General features: G+C 38.0%; 1 protein-coding gene across 1 annotated transcript in view; it reads right to left on the reverse strand.

The window, feature by feature from the left end:
* Positions 1-23,793, reverse strand: part of YLPM1 (YLP motif containing 1) — a 66,305-nt gene that overhangs the window by 16,286 nt on the left and 26,226 nt on the right. The window contains exons 5-16 of the mRNA XM_004426359.3: positions 18,662-20,782; positions 15,938-16,058; positions 10,260-10,680; positions 10,053-10,145; positions 9,637-9,832; positions 9,036-9,154; positions 7,989-8,143; positions 5,454-5,516; positions 5,044-5,163; positions 4,622-4,798; positions 4,451-4,534; positions 4,085-4,168 (exon numbers count right to left, since the gene is read on the reverse strand). Of these exons, the coding sequence (XP_004426416.1) occupies positions 4,085-4,168; positions 4,451-4,534; positions 4,622-4,798; positions 5,044-5,163; positions 5,454-5,516; positions 7,989-8,143; positions 9,036-9,154; positions 9,637-9,832; positions 10,053-10,145; positions 10,260-10,680; positions 15,938-16,058; positions 18,662-20,782 (3,754 nt within the window). The remainder of the gene's footprint in view (positions 1-4,084; positions 4,169-4,450; positions 4,535-4,621; positions 4,799-5,043; positions 5,164-5,453; positions 5,517-7,988; positions 8,144-9,035; positions 9,155-9,636; positions 9,833-10,052; positions 10,146-10,259; positions 10,681-15,937; positions 16,059-18,661; positions 20,783-23,793) is intronic.

The following is a 23,793-nucleotide window of genomic DNA, read 5'->3' on the forward strand; positions in this document are numbered from 1 at the left end:
TGAGCAACCTACCCGACAGGGAGTTCAAAACTAAGAGTGTTAAGGATGCTCACTGATGTGGGGAGAAGAATAGATGAACTCAGTGAGAATGTCAACAAAGAAATGGAAGATATAAAAAAGAACCAATCAGAAATGAAGAATACGATACTGGAAATGAAAAATTCGCTAGAGGGACTCAAAAGCAGAGTAGAGGATACAGAAGAACGGATCTGCGAGCTGGACGAAAGACTAGAAGAAATTACCCAAGCTGAACAGGTAAAAGAGAAAAGAATTAAAAAGAGTGAGGACAGTCTAAGGGACCTCTGGGACAACATCAAGCGCACTAACATCCGTGTTATAGGTGTCCCAGAAGGAGAAGAGCAAGACAAAGGGGCAGAGAATCTATTTCAAGAAATAATAGATGAAAACTTCCCTGACCTAAGGAAAGAAACAGACATCCAGGTACAGGAAGCACAGATAGCCCCAAACAAGATAAACCCAAAGAGGCCCACACCAAGACACATCATAATCAAAATGTCTAGAATTAAAGATAAAGAGAGAATCCTAAAAGCCGCCAGAGAAAGACAAGTTACATACAAAGGAAACCCCATACGGCTATCAGCTGACTTCTCAGTAGAAACCTTACAGGCTAGAAGAGAGTGGCAAGATATATTTAAAGTGCTAAAAGGAAAAAACTTACAGCCAAGAATACTCTACCCAGCAAGATTATCATTCAAAATGGAAGGAGAGATCAAAAATTTCCCAGACAAGCAAAAATTAAAGGAGTTTGTCACCAAGAAACCAGTGCTACAAGAAATGTTAAAGGGACTGATTTAAGGGGAAAAGAGAAGACCACAAATAGGAAAAATTATCTATTTCCATGATAAGAGGGCAATGGATACAAATGCACAAAAAAGAGGTTAGATATGATATCAAAAACATAAAATGAGGGAGGAGGGGAGTTATAGAGTAGAGCTTTCAGACAGAGGTCAAACTAAAGAGACCATCAATTCTGTATAGAAGGAGAAAGGAACAGAGAAGGACTACTAAAACACTGAGAAAAAAAGTTAAAAAATGGCAGTAAGTACATACTTATCAATAGCTACTTTAAACGTCAATGGACTAAATGCCCCAATTAAAAGGCAAAGGGTGGCTGATTGGATAAAACACCAAGACCCATATATATGCTGCATACAAGAGACACATTTCAGACCTAAAGACACTCACAAACTGAAAGTGAAGGGATGGAAAAAGATACTCTACGCAAATGGCAATGAAAAGAAAGCTGGGGTAACAGTACTCATATCAGACAAAATAGACTTTAAAACAAAAACTGTAAAAAGAGACAAAGAAGGGCATTACATAATGATCAAGGGAACAATCCACCAAGAGGATATAACACTTGTAAATATCTACGCACCCAATGTAGGGGCACCTAAATATATAAAGCAATTATTAACAGACATAAAAAGAGAAATAGACAGCAACACAATAATACGAGGGGACTTTAACACTCCACTTACACCAATCGATAGATCATCCAAACAGAAGATCAATAAGGAAACATTGGCCTTAAATGACACACTAGAACAGATAGACCTAGTAGATATGTACAGAGCATTCCATCCGAAAACCAAAGAATACATGTTCTTTTCAAAGGCATATGGAACATTCTCCAGGATTGATCACATATTAGGCCACAAAAGGAGTCTCCATAAATTTAAGAAGATTGAATTAATACCAAGCATCTTTTCTGACCACAATGGTATGAAACTGGAAATCAACTATAGGAAGAAAATCAGAAAAGCCACAAATACGTGGAGATTAAACAAAATGCTACTGAACAACGACTCGGTCAACGAAGAAATCAAAGAAGAAACCAAAAAATACCTGGAGACAAATGAAAATGAAAATATGACATGCTAAGTTGATGGTTATCTGTTGTGAAGGCCTATGGATTACTAGGATTTCTTTTTAAAAACTTTAGTGAGTATTTTTCCAATCAAGTAAAAAACGTCTATGATTCAAATTTCAAAATTTGAGAAAGGGTACGGTGAAAAGTAAGATGATAGTAGCTTGACCCAGAATGGTAGCAATGCAAATAGAGAGTAGATGGATTAGAGAAGTATTTATAAGGTAAAATTACAAAACTTGTAGACTGACTACATGATGGAGGGATAGGGTTGAATGTTGGTTTAACGGAGAGTAAAGAATCAAGGATAATGGAGAGTAAAAAGTAAAGGTTTCAGCAACCAAGTGATTGGTGGATCTAACGACTAAAATAGAGAATACTAGAAAAGGAACAGGTTTGGATAAATTATATATTGGATAGGTTGAGTTTGAGGTGTACTAAGGTAATATATGTTTTTTGGTAGAGAATTTGGAAAATAACAGTGGAATTATAAAAATCACCCATAATCCTTCCACTTACATATAATTGCTATTAAGATATTGACAAAATTAATTCCAGACTTTACAATTTAATATTATGGGCACATAAGTGGCAATCCAAGCCACTACCAGAAAGATTAAGATTACCTATATAGAATGTGCAGAATGAAAATGGAGCCTAGGACTGGCAGAGCCCTAAAGGACTCCAACACTTAAGGACTGGGTAGCAAAAGAAGCCAGCAAAGGGGACTGAAAACGGATGGCCAGAGAGGCAAGAGGAAAACTAGGAGAAGGTGGACTCACAGAAGCCAAGAGAAAAATGTTTTCAAGAAGGTGGACAAGGTCAATTGTGTCATATGTGGTTGCGAAATTAAAGCAACAGGAGAAGTGAGAATTGTCTACTGTCATGGAAATCTTCAGTGAGAGGGTCTCTGGAGAATAGCTGGGGCAGAGGCCAGAAAGAAATGGGTTGGGGAGTGGCATGGGACGTAAAAACACATAAAAATACCATGACAACATTGAGTATTGATAACTCTCATTCATAGGAGGAGAAAAACGAAACAGGAGCACACAACTGATTAAAAGAGAAAAATCTCTCCCTTTCCATGATAAAGATTTACTTCCACCAAATTAATAACTGATTTAGGTAAGAATTATCATTGAGCAAAAATCTGTTGGGAAAAGGATATTAACAATTTCAGAGTATCTTCCTACAGATTACTTAATTACAAAGGAAAAAGGTAGAAAAATTTAATGGCTACCCCTTGAACCAAGCGATCAACATTTAAATCACCAATAATGAAATAAATTGACGGCATACGGCTCCTGAGGACACAACACCACTTATGTAGCATTCCTGCTAATGTTTAACCTAAAACTAACCATGTGGAAACAATCGGACAAACTCAAATTGACGGTCATTCTACAAAACAACTGGCCTATACTCTTCAAAAATTCTTTACCTTTCATGACAATGACATGGCTGAGAAACTATTTTTTTATATTAAAAGGATTGGATCGGGCTGGCCCTGTGGCTTAGCGGTTAGGTGCGCGCGCTCGGCTGCTGGCGGCCAGGGTTTGGATCCCGGGCGCGCATCGCTTCTCCGGCCACGCTGAGGCCGCGTCCCGCGTGCAGCGGCTGGAAGGATGTGCGGCTATGACACGCAACTATCTGCTGGGGCTTTGGGGGGAAAAAAATAAATAAATAAAATCTTTAAAAAAAAAAAAAAAAGGATTGGATCCTGGATTTTTTTTTATTGTCATAAAGCATATCATGGGAACAACTAGTGAAATCTGAATATGGACTATATATGAGATTAATTCAGGAAATTTATATTACTTAATACAGTTTATCAATGTTAAATTTCCCGAATTTGATAATTAAGACTTCTAGTTTCATAAGAGAGTGCCCTTGTTCTTGGGAGATACCTACTGAAATATTTAGGGTTGAACAGTTATGAGTTCTGCAACTTAACTCTCAAATGGGTCCACAATAATATTGATAACAGTAGTAATAAGAAGAAGAAGAAGAAGATGTATATATCTAAATAGAGAAAAATGTGGCAAAATATTAACGATTGGTGAATCTCAATGAACGCTGTACAGGTGTTCTTACACTATTCATGCAAGTTTTTTGCAGTTTAAAATTTTTTCAAAGTAAAAAAGGTGAAAAAAAGTTCTTTTTTGCACTACTTTCGAGCCAAAGGACATTCACCTCTTCAATAGCAGCATCTTGCAGCAAGGAACGAATATCCAGACGCATCATATGACGAGGTGCAGTTTCCCAGTGATCAGCCATCTATTGAGAGATTTAGGAGGTCAAGTTATCTCTGGAAACTACTCAAAGAAAGAGCAAATGAGCATCCAAGACAAACTTAACCAATACTTTGTCTAACAGGCTAGTTCTAGGAAGAGCCAGGCCACTTCTTTCACTTAGATACAAAGGATAAGAAACATTTACTAAAGCCGGTAGAAAAGATATTCTGAAAGTAAAGGGGAGAAACAAGAACTTCAGACAACAGTGATGATACAGACAAAATGAGGTTTAGAATAAAACACCTTCTATGTTTCCAAAAATCACCTTATTTATTTCTTTAAGCTTCCTTCCATGAATATTTCTCTTGCCACAGGTCTGGTTATCTGCACTCATTTCAGCCAAATACACCTAAGAAAGAGTGAATAATGATTAGGCAAACAAATGCAGTCCTTATATGATAACACAAAGTACTCTCAAGTTCTTTTAAGTCTATACCTCAAATCCCTTGGTTTTTGCTGCACTCCAAAACTGGTCAAAATGTCTAACTCTGTCATTGATGGCATCCAGGATGATGAAGGGGAAAAAGCCATCATCCAGAGTCTTTTTGAAAGTTTTGAACATGCTGGTACGGTAGGTCTCCTCCATCTCAGCTTCATATTCATATTCCATTACCTAAGATCCCCCAAAAGAGACAGGGAGTTAGTAAAAGCAAAGAATCATCCTAAACCTCTTCCCTGGTTCGCATCTGGATAGAGACGACTTTACAGTCTTTCCTTCACACCTGAGTACTACAGTTTGTGTTCAAAAAAGAGAGAAGTCTTTCTTTTTCTTCAAAAAAGCCACATTTTTCTCTGAACATGCTTTCCTTTCAATACTATTAATGAATCAGGATGTACTCTGAGAGGAATATACCATACCTTTTTTTTCACTTTTTTTCCAGAATCTGGATCTTTTTCTTCTTTTTCCACTTCAGTGATGAAATAATCATCCAGGCTTAGAACTCTGGGTGCAGGTCCTCCAAATTCTACCTCCTTATCCTAAGAATCACACAGTCAAGAAAGTTAAAGAGAATTTATGGAATAAATTAATAAATTTTACACCCAAGTTCCTTCTCATGACTGAATAATATGCAATCTTCTGAGGGTTTCAAGTCAAGCAGAGGCAAAAATATTTGTCTAAGCAGATCAAAATCTATACGGAACAGCATCTACCAAATGGGCCAACCAGAATGGATCAAATGGGAAATACCTATATCGGTATCACACTGCTTGCTAAGAAGGTAAGTGTCTAACAAAAGCAACTGATTCTTTGACTTTCCCATACTCACTCGAATAAGTTTTGCAACATGTGTCTTTCCACTGCCAGGCAATCCTCTCATTATAACCACAATCTGAAACACAATGAAAAAGAAAAATCACTCAGAGAGGACTTTTTTACAATGAGATCTTATAGTTAAAAATGACCCATCATTCTCCAGGAGAGACCACATGATAGGCCATGAAACAAACCTTAAATATGAAAGGATAGAAGTAATACAAAGTATGTCTCTGACCACAATGAATTAAAATTAGAAATTAATAGTAAGAAGAAATTTGGGAAATTCACAAGTACGTGGATATTAAACACCATACTCCTAAATAACTAACAGGTCAAAGAAGGAATTAAAAGAAAAATCAGAAAATACTTTGAGATAAATAAAAATAAAGACACAACATACCAAAACTTATGGGATGCAGCTAAAGGAGTGCTTATAAGGAAATTTATAGCTATAAATGCCTATATTAAGAAAGAAGAAAGATCTCAAATCAATAACCTAAACTTCCACCTTAAGACACTGGAAAAAGAAGAACTAAACCTAAAGCAAGCAGAAGGAAAGAAATAATAAATATTAGAGAAGTTAATAAAAAACAGAAAAACAGTAATGAAAAATCAATGGAACCAAAAGCTGGTTCTTTGAAAAGATCAACCAAATTGACAAACTTTTAGCTAGATTGACTAAGAAAAAAGAAAGAAGACTCAAATTACTAGAATCAGAAATGAAAAAGGGGACATGACTGCCAACTTTACAAAAATAAAGAGTTATAAAGGAATACTACAAACAATTGTATACCAACAAATTAGATAACTCAGATGAGATGGACAAACCCCTAGAATGACACAGACTCATGAAACTAACTCAAGAAGAAGCAGACAATCTGAATACACCTATGACAAGTGAAGAGACTGAATTAGTGATCAAAACACTACCCGCAAAGAAAAGCCCAAGCCCAGATGGCTTCATCCCTGAATTCTAACAAACAGGTAAAGAATTAATACCAACTCTTCACAAACACTTCCAAAAAACAGAAGAGGAAGGAACAATTCCCAACTTATTTTATTAGGCCAGCATTTCAAATTAAGCAGATACCTTAATACCAAAACCAGACAAAGACATCACAATAAAACTACAGATATCTCTTATGAATATGGAAGCAAAAATCCTCAACAAAAAACTAGCAAACTGAATCCAGCAACATATAAAAAGAATTACACGCCATGACCAAATGGGATTTATCCCAGTGATGCAGATTAATATCTGAAAATAAATTAATGTAATACATCATATCAATAGAATATCACATACAATAGAAAATCACATACAAGAGAATAAAATCACACACAATACAATAAAAAACAAAAATCTCAATTGACACAGAAAAAGCATTCAACAAAATCCAACATCCTTTCATGATAAAAACATTCAACAAACTAGGAATGGAAGGGAACCTCCTCAACCTGATAAAGAGCATCTATTGAAAACCCACAGCTAACATCACGTAATGGTGAAAGACTGAAAGTTTTCTCTCTATGATCAGGAATAAAACAAGGAAGTCTCTTCTTACCACATCTATTCAATACTGTACTGAAGGTTCTAGCCAGGGCAACTAGGCAAGAAAAAGAAATAAAAGGCATCTAGATTGCAAAGGAAGAAGTAAAACCATCTCTATTTGCAGATGACATGATCGGGTATATAGAAAATCCTAAGGAATCCACTAAAAATCTATTAAAACTAATAAATGAGTTAAGTAATGTTGCAGGATATAAGATCAATATGCAAAAATCAATTGTATTTCTATATAATTTAACAATCCAAATATGGAATTAAGCCAACTATATCAATAATAATATTAAATGTGAATGTATTAATCCAATTAAAAGGCAGAAATTGTCAGACTGCATAAAAAAACACAATCCAACTATATGTTGTCTACAGGAGACATACTTTAGATTCAAAGACCCAAACAGATTGAAAGAAAAAGGATGGAAAAAGATACATCATGCAAACAGCAACCACAGAAAAGGTGGAGTAGCTAAACTTATAAAAGATGAAATTGACTTTAAAACAATGACATATACATATATGCAGTCAAAGTATCTGATGGAAATCTCCAGTATCAGTTTATTGAAATACAACCTAATTATTTTGTAATATAAGATAAATTTAAGAATGTATACATTTGGAGGTCACTAGAAAAATAAGCCAAATTAATCAAATCTCCTAATTCTCCCCCTTTTTGTTCCACATACCATAAAACCAAATCCACTTTTCCCCTCTTCAAAATGCAATTAATAGAGCTCTTATGAAGTATTTCCTAAAGTTTTCAACATCTTTTTTGTGAAGCAATTAAGCTCTAACTTCTCAGATTCTACAGGGTAGGCAGTTTATGAGATTATATGATGATTTGGAGATGGTAAGATGCCTTAAATCTGATATTATTACTGTGTCACAGAAAAGTAGAGAAATTCTGTTCAGGATATTAACAAGATCTCTTATTAGCTTCCGATCTGCAAGAAAACTAGTCAACTACACAGGACTACTCACTCTCTCAGGTCTGCTCTCTCGGCCAGGGGATTTCAAAATATCATCCACATTCTTAGATTCTGGCTTCTTCTCAACTCGCGGAGCTGGAGGTGGCTGGTGGCTTAGAGAAGGAGCTGGCAAAGGCATTCGCTCCTCTGGGTAAGTTCTTCGTTCTCCTAGGACGCCAGCAGTTGAATAAAATTATTATTTATATAGTAGTTATTTTAAATTTTAACTCTCCCCACTCCTCCTAAGGTAATAGTATTGCATGAGGATTTACGGGCCACTTTCAATCTTAATTAGAGAAAGTTTAAGGTAATGTAAATCTATTGAGATCAAGAAAATGAAAAGATTTAGGTATGATTTCAGGCAAATAGAATGTTTTGAAAAATACTGAATTCATCCTTGTTTGTATTAAATTTAGGAAAAAGGTTAAGCAACAGGATGTAGAAGAATATAAACTTTGCTGGATGGTCCCAAGTATGACTTACAGTCCATCTATGACTTCTGCTTTACAGTTTTAAGTACAAGAGTCACCAGCTTAGGAAAGCCTGTTCTTATAAATAGGTATGAGTCTCTGGTTTAAGTGTAATTTATAGCAGAGAATAACTAAAAGCCAGCTAAACGTCCAACAGTAAGAGTCTTATATTTTATACACTCAATGGAATATCATATACTAGGTTAACATATAGAAAAATGTACATGGTACAATATCAGTGGAACAAGCACAATAAAGAAATTGTATTTATACTTTGATTACAACTTCATTAACATGTATGTGAAGAGAGAATGAGAGGACATATACAAAATTATAATAGTTGTGGTATGGCAGATGGTGAGATTATAAGTGATTTTGTTTCTATTTTCCAAAATTTCTTTAATAATATAAAAAAGCAATTTATGTTTTATTTCCTTAATTACACTGCTATTTTTGATGATAATGCTGCCATCTCTGAGAAATTTGCGAGTGCATTTTACTCTGAAAGTTTAAATCCATAGCTACAACAGAAAGCATATCTCATTGTTTACATTCTCAAAATTCTTATAGTTAGTAAGGCACCGCTCTACCTCCAAACATGGATGGTCCTTCGTAGGCTGGTCGGTCAGACTTTCGGTCATAGGATGGCCTATCAAATCCCCCTCTTCTGGATGAGGAATGGTCTTTTTTGTCTCGATATGACTGAGTCCTAGAAGGTATAACAGAAAGTACTTTGGTAAATAAAAAATATTTGGAGGTCTCTGTCTTATAATGCAACATCATTATCTGCCCAATTTTCTCTATGGGTAGTTACTCCACATAGTCAATATTTATATTTTTATTTTGTTTTTCCAGTTAGATCTGCTTTGCATACACACGTCTAAAGAGCTCATGAATTGCAAAAATAAATTGTTTGCCTACAGGTTAAGTAATGACTGCACCTTTATCAACAATATTATTTCCTTTCCTTTCTAGCTATCTCCATCTCCCATTTAATTCTCTGGAATTCAAGCTGGCAAAACTCAAGATCTAGTTTCCTGAAAATTGGTCCAGAACTGCTCTTCAAATTACACACACACATACATGAGACGAATATGTCATTTACTAAATTTCCTTTAGAAACACTGACTTTTGCTGAACTTAAGTATATGGTAATTTGCACACCTGGCAAAGATATTTTTCATAGCATACCTATCATCTCGAGGTCGGCGTTCTCTATCAAATCGATCCCGATCATAGTCAATAATACCACGATCCCGATCTCGGTCTCTATGTGTCTCCCGATCTCTTTTGAAATCTCGATGATCTGCCATGACATTACTTTGACGATCAAAATAAGGCTCACGGTCTCTGTCTCTATCATAACGATCACGTTGGCCTGAATGTTCTACAAAAACAATTAGTACAAAATAAGAACTATATCTCTTTTTCTGAAATAAAAGCAGAAATGTACAAATCTAACTTTAGTATAAATTGTTACCCTAAATTCAACTTAATAATCTTTTAGCTATATTAAAGGGAAGCCCAGATAATCTCACCAAAAGGAAAACCATGTGATACTTAGGCCCTAAAAGGTTTAAAAATACTGACCTCTTTAGGACTCCTACCTGTCTCAAAAGTTGACCTTTCAGGTGGTGGATCTGGGCGCAGAGTTATTCTTTCTCCATATGGTATCTGTTCAACTTTATTAGTGGACAGATCTGGTAAACAAAATCAGAGATAAAACACTGTAAGAGTGAAGCTTAAGGAAGCCAAAACTGAAAAGCTAATAATTCCTTTAGAATTCCAAATACAAGCTCACCACCATTACTCACCTCGGCCATGGCCATAATCAACAGTCTGCTGCACTGGTGGTGGTTTGGACATTGGTGGCATACCCATAGGCATTGGGCCAGGAGGGGGAATGGAAGGATGAATAGGTGGGGGTGGTAACACTGGAGCAGATGGAATTGTTGCAGTTTCTGATTTAAATTCTGAATTCAGTCCTTGTTCATCATTTGTATCCCAGAGGCCATAAAAAGAATCTTCATCCCAGCGTTCCTGTTCCACAGCTGAAGTTTGTGGCTTTATCACTGGAGGAGGAGGCGGAGGTGGAGGGGGAGGTGGTGGGGGTGGCGGTATTGGGATAGGCGGCCTGGTCACAGGAACAGATGATCTTGCTGGTGGAGCAGAGGGTCTTATAATTGAACCTGGTGGTTTACCCATAGGAGGAGGTGGTCTATAGGACCCTGGAGGCTGGAGAACAGAGTAAATGGCTTAGTGGACGAGCATACCATCATGTTTTCACACATCAGTGGAAATTAAAATCTGGTTCTCAATCCATAAAAGCAAAATTCAATAAATTGGACTCATTAAAAATTCAAAACTTTTTGTGCTTTGAAATACACCATTAAGGAGAAAATACATGCAAATCACATATCTAATAAAGGACTTGTATTCAGAATATAAAAAATTCTTATAACTTAATAATAAGACAAATAATTAAAAAAAAATGAGAAAAATATTTAAATAGATATTTCTCCAAAGAAGATATCTGAACGGTCAATAAGCACATGAAAAGATGCTCAACGTCATTATGAAAATGCAAATTAAAAAACCACAATGAGATACCATTTCATTCCCAGTAGATTGCCTATAATTAACCAAACAGACAATAACAAATGATGGCAAGAACGTAGGGAAACAAAAACCCTCTTAGACTGTTAGTGGAAACGTAAACTGGTGCAGTCACTTTGGAAAATTGTTTAACAGTTTCTCAAAGTTAAACATAAATTTACCATACAACTCAGCAATTCCGTTCCTAGGTATCTATCCAAGAAGAACCCGTCCACTTAACGACTTGCACACAAATACTTATAGCAGCATTATTCAATAACCCAAATGTCCATCAATTGGTGAATGGATAAACAAAGCATAGTATAGCCATACAATAGATTATTACTCGGCAATAAAAAGAAATGAAGTACTGATTCATGCTACAACAGATGAACCTTGAAAATATTATGCTAGGTAAAAGAAGTCAGACACAAAAAGACCACATATTATATGATTCCATTCATTCATTCATTCATTCATTCATTTATTGTGAGGAAGACTGGCCCTGAGCTAACATCTGCCAATCCTCCTCTCCATACCCATCTTCCTCTACTTTATACGGGACGCCGCCACAGCATGGTTTGACAAGCAGTGCGCTGGTGCGCGCCCGGGATCCGAACCGGCAAACCCCGGGCCACTGCAGGGGAGCGCGCGCACTTAACTGCTTGCGCCACCGGGCCAGCCCCTGATTCCATTTAAATGTAATGCCCAGAAAGGCAAATCTATAGAGACAGAAAGTAGATTAGTTGTTATCTAGTACTTGGGGTAGGAATAAGGATTACCTGCTAATTGGCACAAAGGATCTTACTGGGACAATGAAAACGTTCTAAAACTGGATTATAACGATGGCTGCACAATTTAGGAAATTTACTAAAAATCATTGAATTATACACTTTTTAGGGCAAATTATACGGTATGTAAATTATACTTCAATTAGGTTGTTAAAAAAAAGGAAGAAAAATTTGCCCTCAACACTATCATCCCCTCCCCCAATGTACCATCCTCTCTTTCTTCTCCTTCCAGAAAAATTAGGGTGTCAGCCACTTAGATACAAATGTCCCAGGCCCACCGCAACCCTACTGAATTTCTGTGAGTGAGGTCCTGGCATTAGTTCAAAACAAAAACAAAACAAAACAAAAACCTCAATGAGTAATTCAGATGCTTACCACTTGGTTAAGAACCTCTGCTATGAACTATCTTCCTGGAGACCTATCTCCTCCAGAAAAAGTGAATTTCCAGTGAAAGAAACAAACTCTACTCACTTCTACTCACTTGTCTGGTTGACAATAGCAGTTGTGGCAAGGCTGCTACCAACACACATCAGCAATGGGAAACAACAAAACAAAGAAAGCAAATGGGACATTTAGTAACCTCTTCAAGAAGTGCCACTGTAGCGTGCAATGTTTACATTCGTTTTCCCAAAGCAATCACCAAATGTCAACAGAAACATATATGAAGGAGACAGTAGAACCTCTGGGTTGATAGCTCCTATCTATTCAATATTGAAACCCAATTGTCAAATAAATTTAATTTTATTCTTTGCAAGTCTGATTCAAACACTCGTTACCCATTTCTCTTAGTTCATTGTTCCTGCTTTTCTTGTTCTTCATTGACAGCTATTTTTTGTGTGTGTGTGAGGAAGATCAGCCCTGAGCTAACATCCGATGCCAATCCTCCTCTTTTTTTTTGCTGAGGAAGACTGGCCCTGGGCTAACATCCATGCCCATCTTCCTCTACTTTACATAGGATGCCACCACAGCACAGCTTGACAAGCGGTGACCTCAGTGCACGCCGGGATCCGAACCCGCAGACCCCGGGCCGCTGAAGCAGAACGGGCTCACCTAACCACTTGTGCCACTCGGCTGGCCCCAATTGACAGCTATTTTAGACCTTGAAGAGCCAACAACATACGTTACTTACATATTTTCTCACATATAAGCTATGCTTTAAAAACAAACTTTTTGAGTAACAAAACGAATTTGGCTAATACATAAGCAACATTATTTAATTAGAAGCCACTACAAGCTACAGTTCAAGACAAATGGCTATCACCTAAAGGTAAACTTTTAGGTTATAGCACTTGAATCGTTATTACGAAAATGTCTATATAGGACAAAGCTACTGTATCTGGAGCACAGCTATCCAGACATTTAAATATCTTAAGAACTCTTGCGACTATGTCTACAAATAAAACACAAAGTGTTTTCTTCATACTACATAGTGAAAGTTAACAGATACATTCATAAAAAACGAAACAGAAAACCCCTACAGTATTTACATGAGAAAGGATTAATATCTACAATATATTAAGGATAACATAAATTGGTAAGGAAAACCTTAAGAGTCAAACAGATGAATGGGTAAAGAACAAAAATAGAATTTATACAATAAATATAATGAACAAATATGGAAAATACTCATTTTCACTAATTATCAAAAATGGATATTAAATCATTTTATTGAAACTATTAAATCTACAAAAAATATTAAATATCTGATGCTTGCAAGGCTATAGTATAGATGTTATACAACTATTTTAGAGAGCCATCAGCTATATTACAGGAATCATTAAAAATGTCCTTTTTCTTTAATGGAAATACCCCACTTTGGGAATTTAAAACTACTTTTAAGAAGTTATCTAAAATAAGAACTTGATATAAAAACATTCATTAAAGTTGTGTTAATAAGAGTGAAATATCAGAAACAAATGTCCAACAGAAATTATCTTAATAATTTATTACAATAGTTTATTAAAATAATTTATCATCAAAAATAAAGCATGTAGGTCTGGCCCTGTGGCCTAGTGGTTAAGTTTAGCATGTTCTACTTTGGCGGCCCAGATTTGGTTCCTGGGCGTGGACCTACACCACTTGTTGGCGGCCATGCTGTGGCAGTGACCTACATACAAAATAGAGGCAGACTGGCATAGATGTTAGCTCAGGGTGAATCTTCCTAAGCAAAAGAGGAAGACTGGCAACAGATGTTAGCTCAGGGCAAATCTTCCTCAGCAAAAAAGTAAATAAATAAATAAGTAAAGCATGTAGCAATATGGACAAATGTTTATGATTTGTTAAGTGAATAAAAGAGAAAGTGGATCTATAATCTAGAGCTTCTACTATTTGCTAAGAGATACAAAGACAAAAGACATAGTTCCTATCCTTAAGAGCTCAGTTTAGAAAGACAGACAGACAAGACAACAATCAAAATACACTATGATAAAGACTATGACAGAGGCCCTTACAAGATGTTACAGTGGTATATGCAAGGGCAATCGTCTTACACACCTGGAAGAGAAGAGAGAGAGCTGAGTTCTAAAAAATGAACAAGAATTAACTAGTTGGAGGAGGAGACAGAAAAAGACAGAAAAGAAACTCTAGGTGTAGAGAACAATATGCACGTGCAAAGGCATGGAGAAGCAAAAGCCTGCACACTGACAGAATTGTAAGAAGCTCTATGTGGAGGGAAATGGAGTATGAGAGAGTGGAGTAGCAAGTAATGGTAAGCAGCGGTCAGGCCAGCTCAGGAAGAACATAAAAGGCTATGCAAAAGAATCTAGATTTTATCCTGAAAGAAATGGGGGAATACTCAAGAGTTTTAAAGCCAGGGCACAACATGGTGAGATTTATGTTTTAAAATGTCCATTTTGGCCAGAAGTCACATTAGTGCTGCCTAAAGTGGAGTACAGGGGTCATCCTGACTACAAAAGGGCATGAGAAAACTTTTTGTGGTAATGGAAATGTTTTAATCTTTTGGTATACATTTGTCAAAACTCAAACTGCAGGCTTAAAATGGGTATGTTATTGTATATAAATTATACCTCAAAATCTGTTTCAAAAAGTAAAATAATCACTCTGGCAGCAGAATGGAGAGTGAATCAGAGGGGAACGAGATGGAGAGAGATGAATTAGGATGTTTCTGAAATAATCTAGGCAAGAACTGATGAAGGCTAGAACTGAAGTAGTAAAATCAATTAATAGAATGACTGGATATGGAAGGGTAGAACAGAGGAAAGAGGTAGGCTGACTTTCAGGTTTTGAGTTTAGGTGACTAGGCGATGGTGAGGAGAAAGAACAAGCTTAATGGAGAATGATAATGAGCTCCATTTTGAATATGCTGAGTTTGACTGGAGACACACCCACAGAGAGAAACCCTGTAGGCAGATGGATGCCTACATAGGTCAGGAGATATGATCTGGGGAGTCAACATCATGGTGGTTGTTGACATCAACAACTACGTATGAGCGTTGAGTGTTATGTGTTAGACCAGGATGGAAGGGAACATTGAGAAATGAAAAGAGTTAATTTGATGAAATCGTTCAATAGTGTTGTTTTCTCTCTCATTGTGTTGTTATAAAGTTATTTGTATAACATTTTTAAAGCCCATCACTGGCTTAAGGGTAAAACAACAAAACAAAAGCAAAACAAAGGGAGAATTTAATCATACAAGTCTTTAACATAAACACCTCTCTTCACTGCCTGAACTGGGGCATGATGTTTGATCCCTTCCCCAGCTGAAGGGCTAGTAGCCTGAAGAGGTGAGGAGACTATGAGACATGAGCAGGGCTTACGGCAGCCCTTGGACTGCCCAGGTGGAAAACAGGACTATTTGAACAAAAAGGATTATTAGGAAAATTCTACAATTTTGTGAACATGACGCCATATAGTGCAGGTGTGCTTGGTATATGTATCCAAACCTGGAGAAAAAAGCATTTCTGTCACACTTTTGACCATACTTATAAAGATTTTCAAAGGTCAATTACCATTAGCTTTTTAATTTTCCAAAATTTACATTTTTTATAGAGGAAATTTATACTTATGGTAATACAAAAAAAATCAAACAACACACAAACATACAAAGTAGGAACCATTTCATTTTCTGAGCACACATTTTCCCATACCGGATACATTCCAGGTCTTGAAGATGTATTCTGCAATCTTGAATCCTGGGGTGGTAGATGGTCAGGCATCTGTGGCTCAGACCCATAGTCTTTCATCTTTTGAAGCTGTTCTTTCTGTTCTCTGTAAACAAAATCACCAGTGTACATAAGCCATGTCTACTGCATTCCTAAATGACTACAATTAATATCAAAGAACAAAAAAGAGACCTAAAAACCTTGTTCTAAAACCCTCTACAGTGCCCACAGAGCACCTCCGGGGTAACACCCTCTTGCTTTATGTAGCTAACTGATCAGTCATCTACGACCTACAAATAATTAAAAGGTATTGAAAATCTTCAAGGATAGACCTACAACCTGCCTCATTAGCCTATTCTAACATCTCATCTACTTGCCACATTTTTCTTTCATCCAACCAAAAGCTCTCTTGCTATTTTGTTGTTGTTGTTCAATACTCTTTAGACCAGAGGTTGCAAAATGGTGGCCCACGGGCCAAATATGGCCTAGAAAGGTTTTTTTTATTTGGCTCTCACATCAGTTTTTAAAATCTGAATTAGTTGCCATTATTTACAAAGCAAAATACTTCACATATAAATTCAAATTTTAAAGAGATTTGGTAACACTGGGCCTACATTCCCACATACCAACAATCAGCTGAGTGGTGTAGTGGCTGCCCATCACTGAAGCAGTTTGCCACAATCCTCACCACATTCTGCAGAGTTACACTGGCCCACTTTTGTTCATTTTTGTTACCTGTCTGGTTCTTGTGGGCATTTTAGTTTATGGCCCCTGCTGTATACAGTGAGAACAACTGTCAGTCTATACCTTTAAAAACAACATTTCATATTCCCAAAGAGTAATTATGTAACTCTTCAAGTTTTTCTTTAAATCTCTGGTCAAATTCCTTTTACTTTTCCTTACAATGCTCACCTTAAACATGTGTAACATCTACCACAACCTCTGCAGACCTTTTACAATTTTCTCCCTACATTTTGTAAACGGACACGAAATAAGGGTCAAGTATATAAAAAGATTATTTCCTGCCTCATGTAACTCATGACTTTACACCAACACAACACAGCTTACTTGTAGTCACCTATGACTATTAACCATCACTTCATTTACTTTGTTTAATTATGTATGTTACCTAGAAAGAGCTTAAAAAAAATGGATGAAGAAGAAGTACCTTTTATGCATAGCATTTCTATGCAAAACAATAATAGATGAAAAGGAAATTTTAAAAAGAAAAAGAAAGAAAGCTTGGCAGCTTAGCAACACCAATGAGCTTGGTGTTCTCCATAAACAAAATAGATTTTAGAGTTGGACAGCCTGGGTTCAAATTCTGGATTTGCCACTTATTAGCCAAGTGGACTTAACCTCTCTGAGCCTTAGTGTCATTGTGAGGTGGGGATGATACTACTTCTCTTTGCAGACCTTTGAGATATAAGGACTTGAGATAGGAGGATTGAGATAACATACGCTAAATTATTAGCACAGTGCCCAGCACACAGTAGGTGTTAAATTAAAGGTGTCTATAACTTAAAAGTGAATGGTGTGGTACCTAAATGTTCTATGGCGTGCTTTCCACATCTTCATGAGTAATCTGGAAAAGTCAAATCTCTTAAGAGTGTATCTTCTATAGACCACGATCTTCCACAGACCATGGAAATCTGTTTTGCTGCCTGAGGCACCTGATCTTTCATCTGTACCTACAGGTATTTTTCCTTATTATACTTTTCTAGTCATAAAGCTTCAGTCATAATTTCAACTGGTATAATCCACAAACATAGACCAGAATTAAAAAATGAAGGAAACACAATACACTGGAATATATCAAAACCTAATCATTAATTTAATTTCTGGAAACATTGCTAATGCCTAAGAAATCGCTCAAAAAGCTGGCAATTTGTCAACGACTCCTACATTCTTATCTCAGGATATTGTTGGTTTAAGGATGAAATGAATTAATATATACAAAGCACTTAGTACAGTTCCTGGCACAGAGTAAACATGCAATAAATGTTAGCTTTTATTATTGCTACTACATGGGAAGCATTATGTAGATACCTATACATAGTTAGGTGATTGTAAGTCAAGAAATCCAAATTCTATTTTCCACCTCACAAAGAAAATACTTGGTTATGTAGAAACAAGCAACATCCTCAAGTAGAGATATCTGCTTCTAATTATTAATGAAAGATAAACCACCCCCAAAAGAAAGTATCAATGGTTAGGACAAATCTGAGGATGCTTCCAGGTAAACCATTCTCAGATTCGACAGAGAAACATGTAAATCCTTACAGCACTTTCCAAAGTTATATCGACGATTAGTGAATGTTAAGTCTATCAGACCTAATACCAGAGAACAAACTGACTCCTGGAAAAATAAAAAGGATGTTACGTATAAGCTCTGTGAAATCCAGGGCGCTGGAAAGTTGAAGTTTGACACCTGAAACATGCACAGGCATGGCATGTTAGCAACACATCTATAAAAGCCAAGATTGGCTATGAAATTTTCACATTTCAGGACATAAGTTTATAATTAACACAGTTCCTAAACACCCACCCTAACCCTAAAACAGCACTCAATGACCAGAAATATATATTCAAATTATGTGATAAGAACTGGAAGTAAAATGGTTCCATTTAAATATATCACATCACTTTAAAAAGAGCAGTCTGAAAATGGTCTTGATCAAAAGAAATGATCTTAAGTAGTAAACTTACCGAAGCATTTTCAGTTCTTGTGCAGCTTTCAAAATGATTTCGTGCTGCCTCTGACTGAGAACCATTACCCCTCCAAGGCCTTGATCAGAGTCTAAGTTTGCATCCGACCCCATCATTTCAGAAGAATGATGTGAGGAGGGCATATGTTCTGCCATGGGGGAATGTCTATCCACATCAGATGGGTACCATCTGTCTGACAACCGTTCTCTTTCCCAGTCCATTCTGTCAGGAATATAATCTCGCTTTTCCCGCCACGTATCTCCTCTTTCTGGATACTCTCGGATCCTCAACTCACCCCTATCACGGAAATCTCGATCATACCCATGGTCTCGATTTCTTTCTTCTCTCCATCTATCATCCCGATATCTATCCAAAGGTGGAAGAGGTGGGAGGGGTGGTAAAGGTGGAAGAGATGGAATATCCCGTTCACGAAACTGTGATTCTTGTTCATCCAGTGGTCTCCCATAATCTCTGTCCCACTCATTATCCAAATTTCTATCATACATATCCATGGGTCTTCCAATCCGATCCACATCCCTGTCCAAGTCCCTGTCCATTTCCCTGTTGTAGTCCTCATCCATATCCTGATCTCTCTCCCAATCATCCCACCAAGGGCCTCGTCTATCTCCATCATGAGATCGAGATGGTGGCGCTGAATACCTGTCCTCTCTGTTATATGGATCTAGTGTATCATCTTGATAGTCACGTTCACATTCTCTCCAGTATCTCTCTCTATCCCAATCATCAAGTCTTTCTCGTTCCATTGGAGCATTTCTACCATCTAATGGGAACTCTTCATGCCCTCTCTCTTCTCCATGGTTCCATGGAGCCCTTGGAGGCTCATCTCGGTGATATGGATACATTTTTTCCCCACCATCTCCTGGTTCTGGTCTAAATGGACCTCTATCACGACCAAAATCTGTTCTTCCCAGTCCCCTTTCCCGACTGCCAGGCCCTCGAGGTGGTCCCCTCTCCCTGCTCCCAGCTCTTCGTGGTGGTATTCTCTCTCTACTCCCAGCCCTTCGAGGGGGTCCTCTCTCCTGACTGCCAGCCCTCCGAGGTGGTCCCCTTTCTCGGCTGCCAGCTCTACCCCTGTCCTGGCTGCCTTGCAGACCACCCGGCACTTTCTCCCGACTGCTTCCAGGCCTCACCAACCCTCTGTCCCGGCTGCCTTCTCCTCTGCTCATCTTCTCTCGACTGTCTTCTCTTCTACCCATCATCTTATCACGAAAGTCTTCTTGCTTGACCAACCCTGGGCCACGGCTGACTGCCTGGCCTCGACCTCTATTTATTAGTCCTTTATCCCGCGTGTCTTCTATTCTGCTTTGCCCAGGACCTCTGTAAGATGAGCTGCTGCCTCGATTGCCTTCTAACCTATTATCTCTGTTATCTGGCCGAGGCAGCCCTTTATCTTGGTTGTTTTCTGAATGGGGCAGACCAATACCCAAAGGTTTAAAATCATTATCTGCAGTTAATGATGATGATGTTGCTACTGATGCTCCTCCCTCCATCCCCCCTGTTTTTGAGGAAAAAGCAGATTGAGTAGGTACAGGTTTATTTGCAAGGGGTACAGGCTGAGTAACAGCTTGGGCTTTGTCCATTTGAGTCTCCATACTTTGAGAATTCTGGTCCCAATTAGAAGGCTCTATGCGCCCTTCCGAGACTTCGCTTTTAGGTGGCTCTTGTTGAGAGTCGCTTAGATTCTCATTTGACTGAGCCGCCTTGGCATCCTTTACATCTGCAGCAATGGAAAATGTAGCTGATTGCATTTTAAAATTCTTCTGCTGGTTACTATTGGTGTCTGCTAATGGTTCTTTGTTTCCTGAAAGAGGTTCTGCTTGTGACTTAGGTTGCTGCTGATGTTGCTGTCCAAAAGCTGGTTTGGGGCCTTTCCACTGTGGTCCACTCTGCCGAGGACTTAGGGACGTATTGGGGGTAATATAAAACTGAGATGCTGGCCCCCGGGGTATCATTCCCCATTTGCTCTTAGTGCCCTCTGCTGGGTGACCTTCATATCTGGGTTTTGGCCCATCGGGGCGATTTCCTTCAAAACGAGGCCCTTTGGGTCTCGGTCCTTCACACCTTGACCCTAAATCCTCAAATCTTCGAGGACCATCAAATCTACAAGTAAAACAAAAGATATTACTCAAGACAGTAAAGCAGAAAAAAAAAATTCTCCATGTAAGAATATTTAAGGCAATCTTGCCTTAATATCTGTTTACAACAATGACTCTTTCAGTCATTAAACAAATTCTGAGATATCTATATCTTTAGAACCAGTATGCTAAGGTGGCAGTGCTCAGAGGTCTCAGGACAAGCTTCAGAAATCATGTCAGTAATATCTAATTCACTTCGACACATCTTCAGCAAGTCACTGATACAACTGAACTGTTAAAGAGAAATTATAAATATTGTGCCTTAGTAGACAGAAAAGTCCACTCATTTTAAATGGAAAAAAAATACCAAATTCCATAGCTAACTCTGAGAGTACTTTTAGAATTAAAATGTAACTAAAAACTAAATATGAAACAAGATAATATAGGATGATTATAAATATTGTTGGAGCTAGCTTTATCATCTTGACTAATTGATAAAAGTTAAAAAAAAAAAAAAAACAGCAGCCAGCGATATCTTAAGAATGTGCCCTGACATTTTAAAGTCTGGACAAAAAAATAAAGTCTGGACAGAGATGTTTTTGCTATGGACCCACTCACTCATTTAGTAAATATACAGTGTACATCCCCTGTCTGTCAGGTACTACACCACAGCCAAGAGCTATAAGAATAAAATGTCATCTGTGCCCTCAAAGGGTTTATAATCAAGGAGAAAGAGATCTAAGTATAAATAAGTGCTAAGAGGTGCAATGACTAAAGTCTATCTGCATATAATAAGGGCAACAGAGGAGAGAATGGTCAATTCTACCAGAGTGGGGTGTGTTGTCCAATAAAAGCTTTATACAACAGAAGATGCTTAAATTAAGTCTTGAAAGACAAATTCTCTGAGCTCAGGCTAACAGAGTGTATTGGAGATGAGGGGAGCATCTAAGGCTAAGGAAGTATTAGCATATTCTGAAGTGCAAATAGTTTAGCATGGCTGCAGCAAAGAGCAGACAGAGTTAGGGAGAGCCGAGAAAGAAGGAGTGGAAAAGCAGCACACTAAGGAGATAAGGTAAAGAGGCAGGCAAGGGTCACTCTCCAGAAGACCTTGTATATCTCATGTGGCAGAGACTACTCGTGCTCCTCCAATATCTGTTCTCCCTTTTTCTACAGTAACTGAGCTTCTCCATTTTTAGCTGGACACAAGGCCAGCCAGACCAAAGACTCTCTTTCCCTGGTGCCAGCCCCGTGGCGTAGTGGTTAAGTGCACACGCTCCACTGCTGGCAGCCTGGGTTCGGATCCTGGGTGTGCACCAATGCACGGCTTGTCAGGCCATGCTGTGGCGGCATCCCACATAAAGTGGTGGAAGATAGGCAGAGATGTTAGCCCAGGGCCAGTCTTCCTCAGCAAAAAGAGGAGGATTGGCATGGATGTTAGCTCAGGGCTCATCTTCCTCACAAAAAAAAAAAAAAAAAAGACTCTCTTTCCCAAACTCTCTTGTGGCCAGAACTTGTAGCCATGTTCTGACCAATGGGCTGAGAGTGAAATGATTTCCACATGCGTCTGTGTTGTATCCTTAAAGGGAAGGGCACATCCTTGTCTTCACCATTTCCTTTTTCATGCGGGCTCTGACATGGTAGTGAAGCATCCTGGACCATGTAGATAAAGGCAACATGCTAAGGGAAGGTGAAGTAACAAATCAGAAGGAACCTGGATTCCTGATACTGTGGAGCCATCACATAAGTCCTGAGAGAGAATAAACCTCTAACTTGTTAAAGCCATATGACTTTGCACCTCTGGTGCAAATAAATTCAGCTGGGTGAAGATTTGGGAATTATAAGCACTTAGAGCCACTAAATATGGTCTGATTGTTAAAGACTGCTGTAGTAGAAAAGTAGCAGATGGATAGGTGAGACAAGTTTACTGTAGATTGTTTCTACAATTTGGATAAGTGAATGTGAAGCCTGTTCTCAGGCAGTGGCTGATATGAGGACGCAGAGGAGGAGGTAAAAGTGAGAGATGTGAAGGAAAGTGAAACTGATAGGATTTTCTAACAGGTGGGATTAAAATGATAATGGAAAGGGAAGAATTTAGGGTGATTCCAAGGTTTCTGGTTTAGATGACTGAGTGGACAGCAATGCCTTTCACTCCTTTAATGAGAAAAAGAAGAGTTTTTCTTTCATTTGTTTGGGAAATCAATGAAGAGTAATAAATTCGGTTTCAGCAAAATATTTACGTCCTATCCCTGTGACGTCAGGCTTTGCTGGTCTAGAAGTTTTTAGTTTCAAAGGGAGGAATGCTTCCATCAGGGAACACAACAACGACTCTACTAAACTCAAAGTGAGACTGCCACCTGACCACTTTGGGTTCTGAACCCACAGGCAAAGAAGGGAGTTACTGCACTGTTTGGGAGTGAGTGATCCTGACTTTCAAGGGGAAATTGGGTTACTACTCCACAATGAGGATAAGGAGTATGCCTGGAATACAGGAGAACCTCTAGACCACCTCTTAGTACTTCCAGGTCCTGTGATTAAAGTCAATGGAAAACTACAATGACTCAATTCAGGCAGGACTGCGAATAGCCCAGACCACTCAAGAATGAAGGTTTGGGTCACTTCACCAGGCAAGGAACCAGGACCAGGTGAGGTGCTTGCTGAGAGCACAGGGAACATGGAAAGGATAGTGGAAGAAGGCAGTTATAAATACCGACTATGGTTACATGATCAATTGCAGAAATAAGGACTCTGATAGTTATAAGTATCCCTTAATTTGATATTATATGTTTAAATACACATACATATGTATTAGTTAAGTATTGTTGATTTTCTTCCTTATCATCTAACATAAGAATGTATTAATAATAGTCAACTTTATATCTCAGAACAAAAGTTACAGAGTACAAAAGGGAGCATGAACCAGCTAGGAGAAGAATGAAGATTTTCCCCAAAGTCAAAAAAGGGACTTTTTATGGGCCGGCCCTCTGGCTTAACGGTTAAGTGCGTGCGCTCGGCTGCCGGCGGCCCGGGTTCGGATCC

The sequence above is a fragment of the Ceratotherium simum genome, chromosome 24 (genome assembly GCF_057802395.1).
Source record: "Ceratotherium simum simum isolate JZ-2026a chromosome 24, ASM5780239v1, whole genome shotgun sequence".
Taxonomy (NCBI): Eukaryota; Metazoa; Chordata; class Mammalia; order Perissodactyla; family Rhinocerotidae; genus Ceratotherium; species Ceratotherium simum.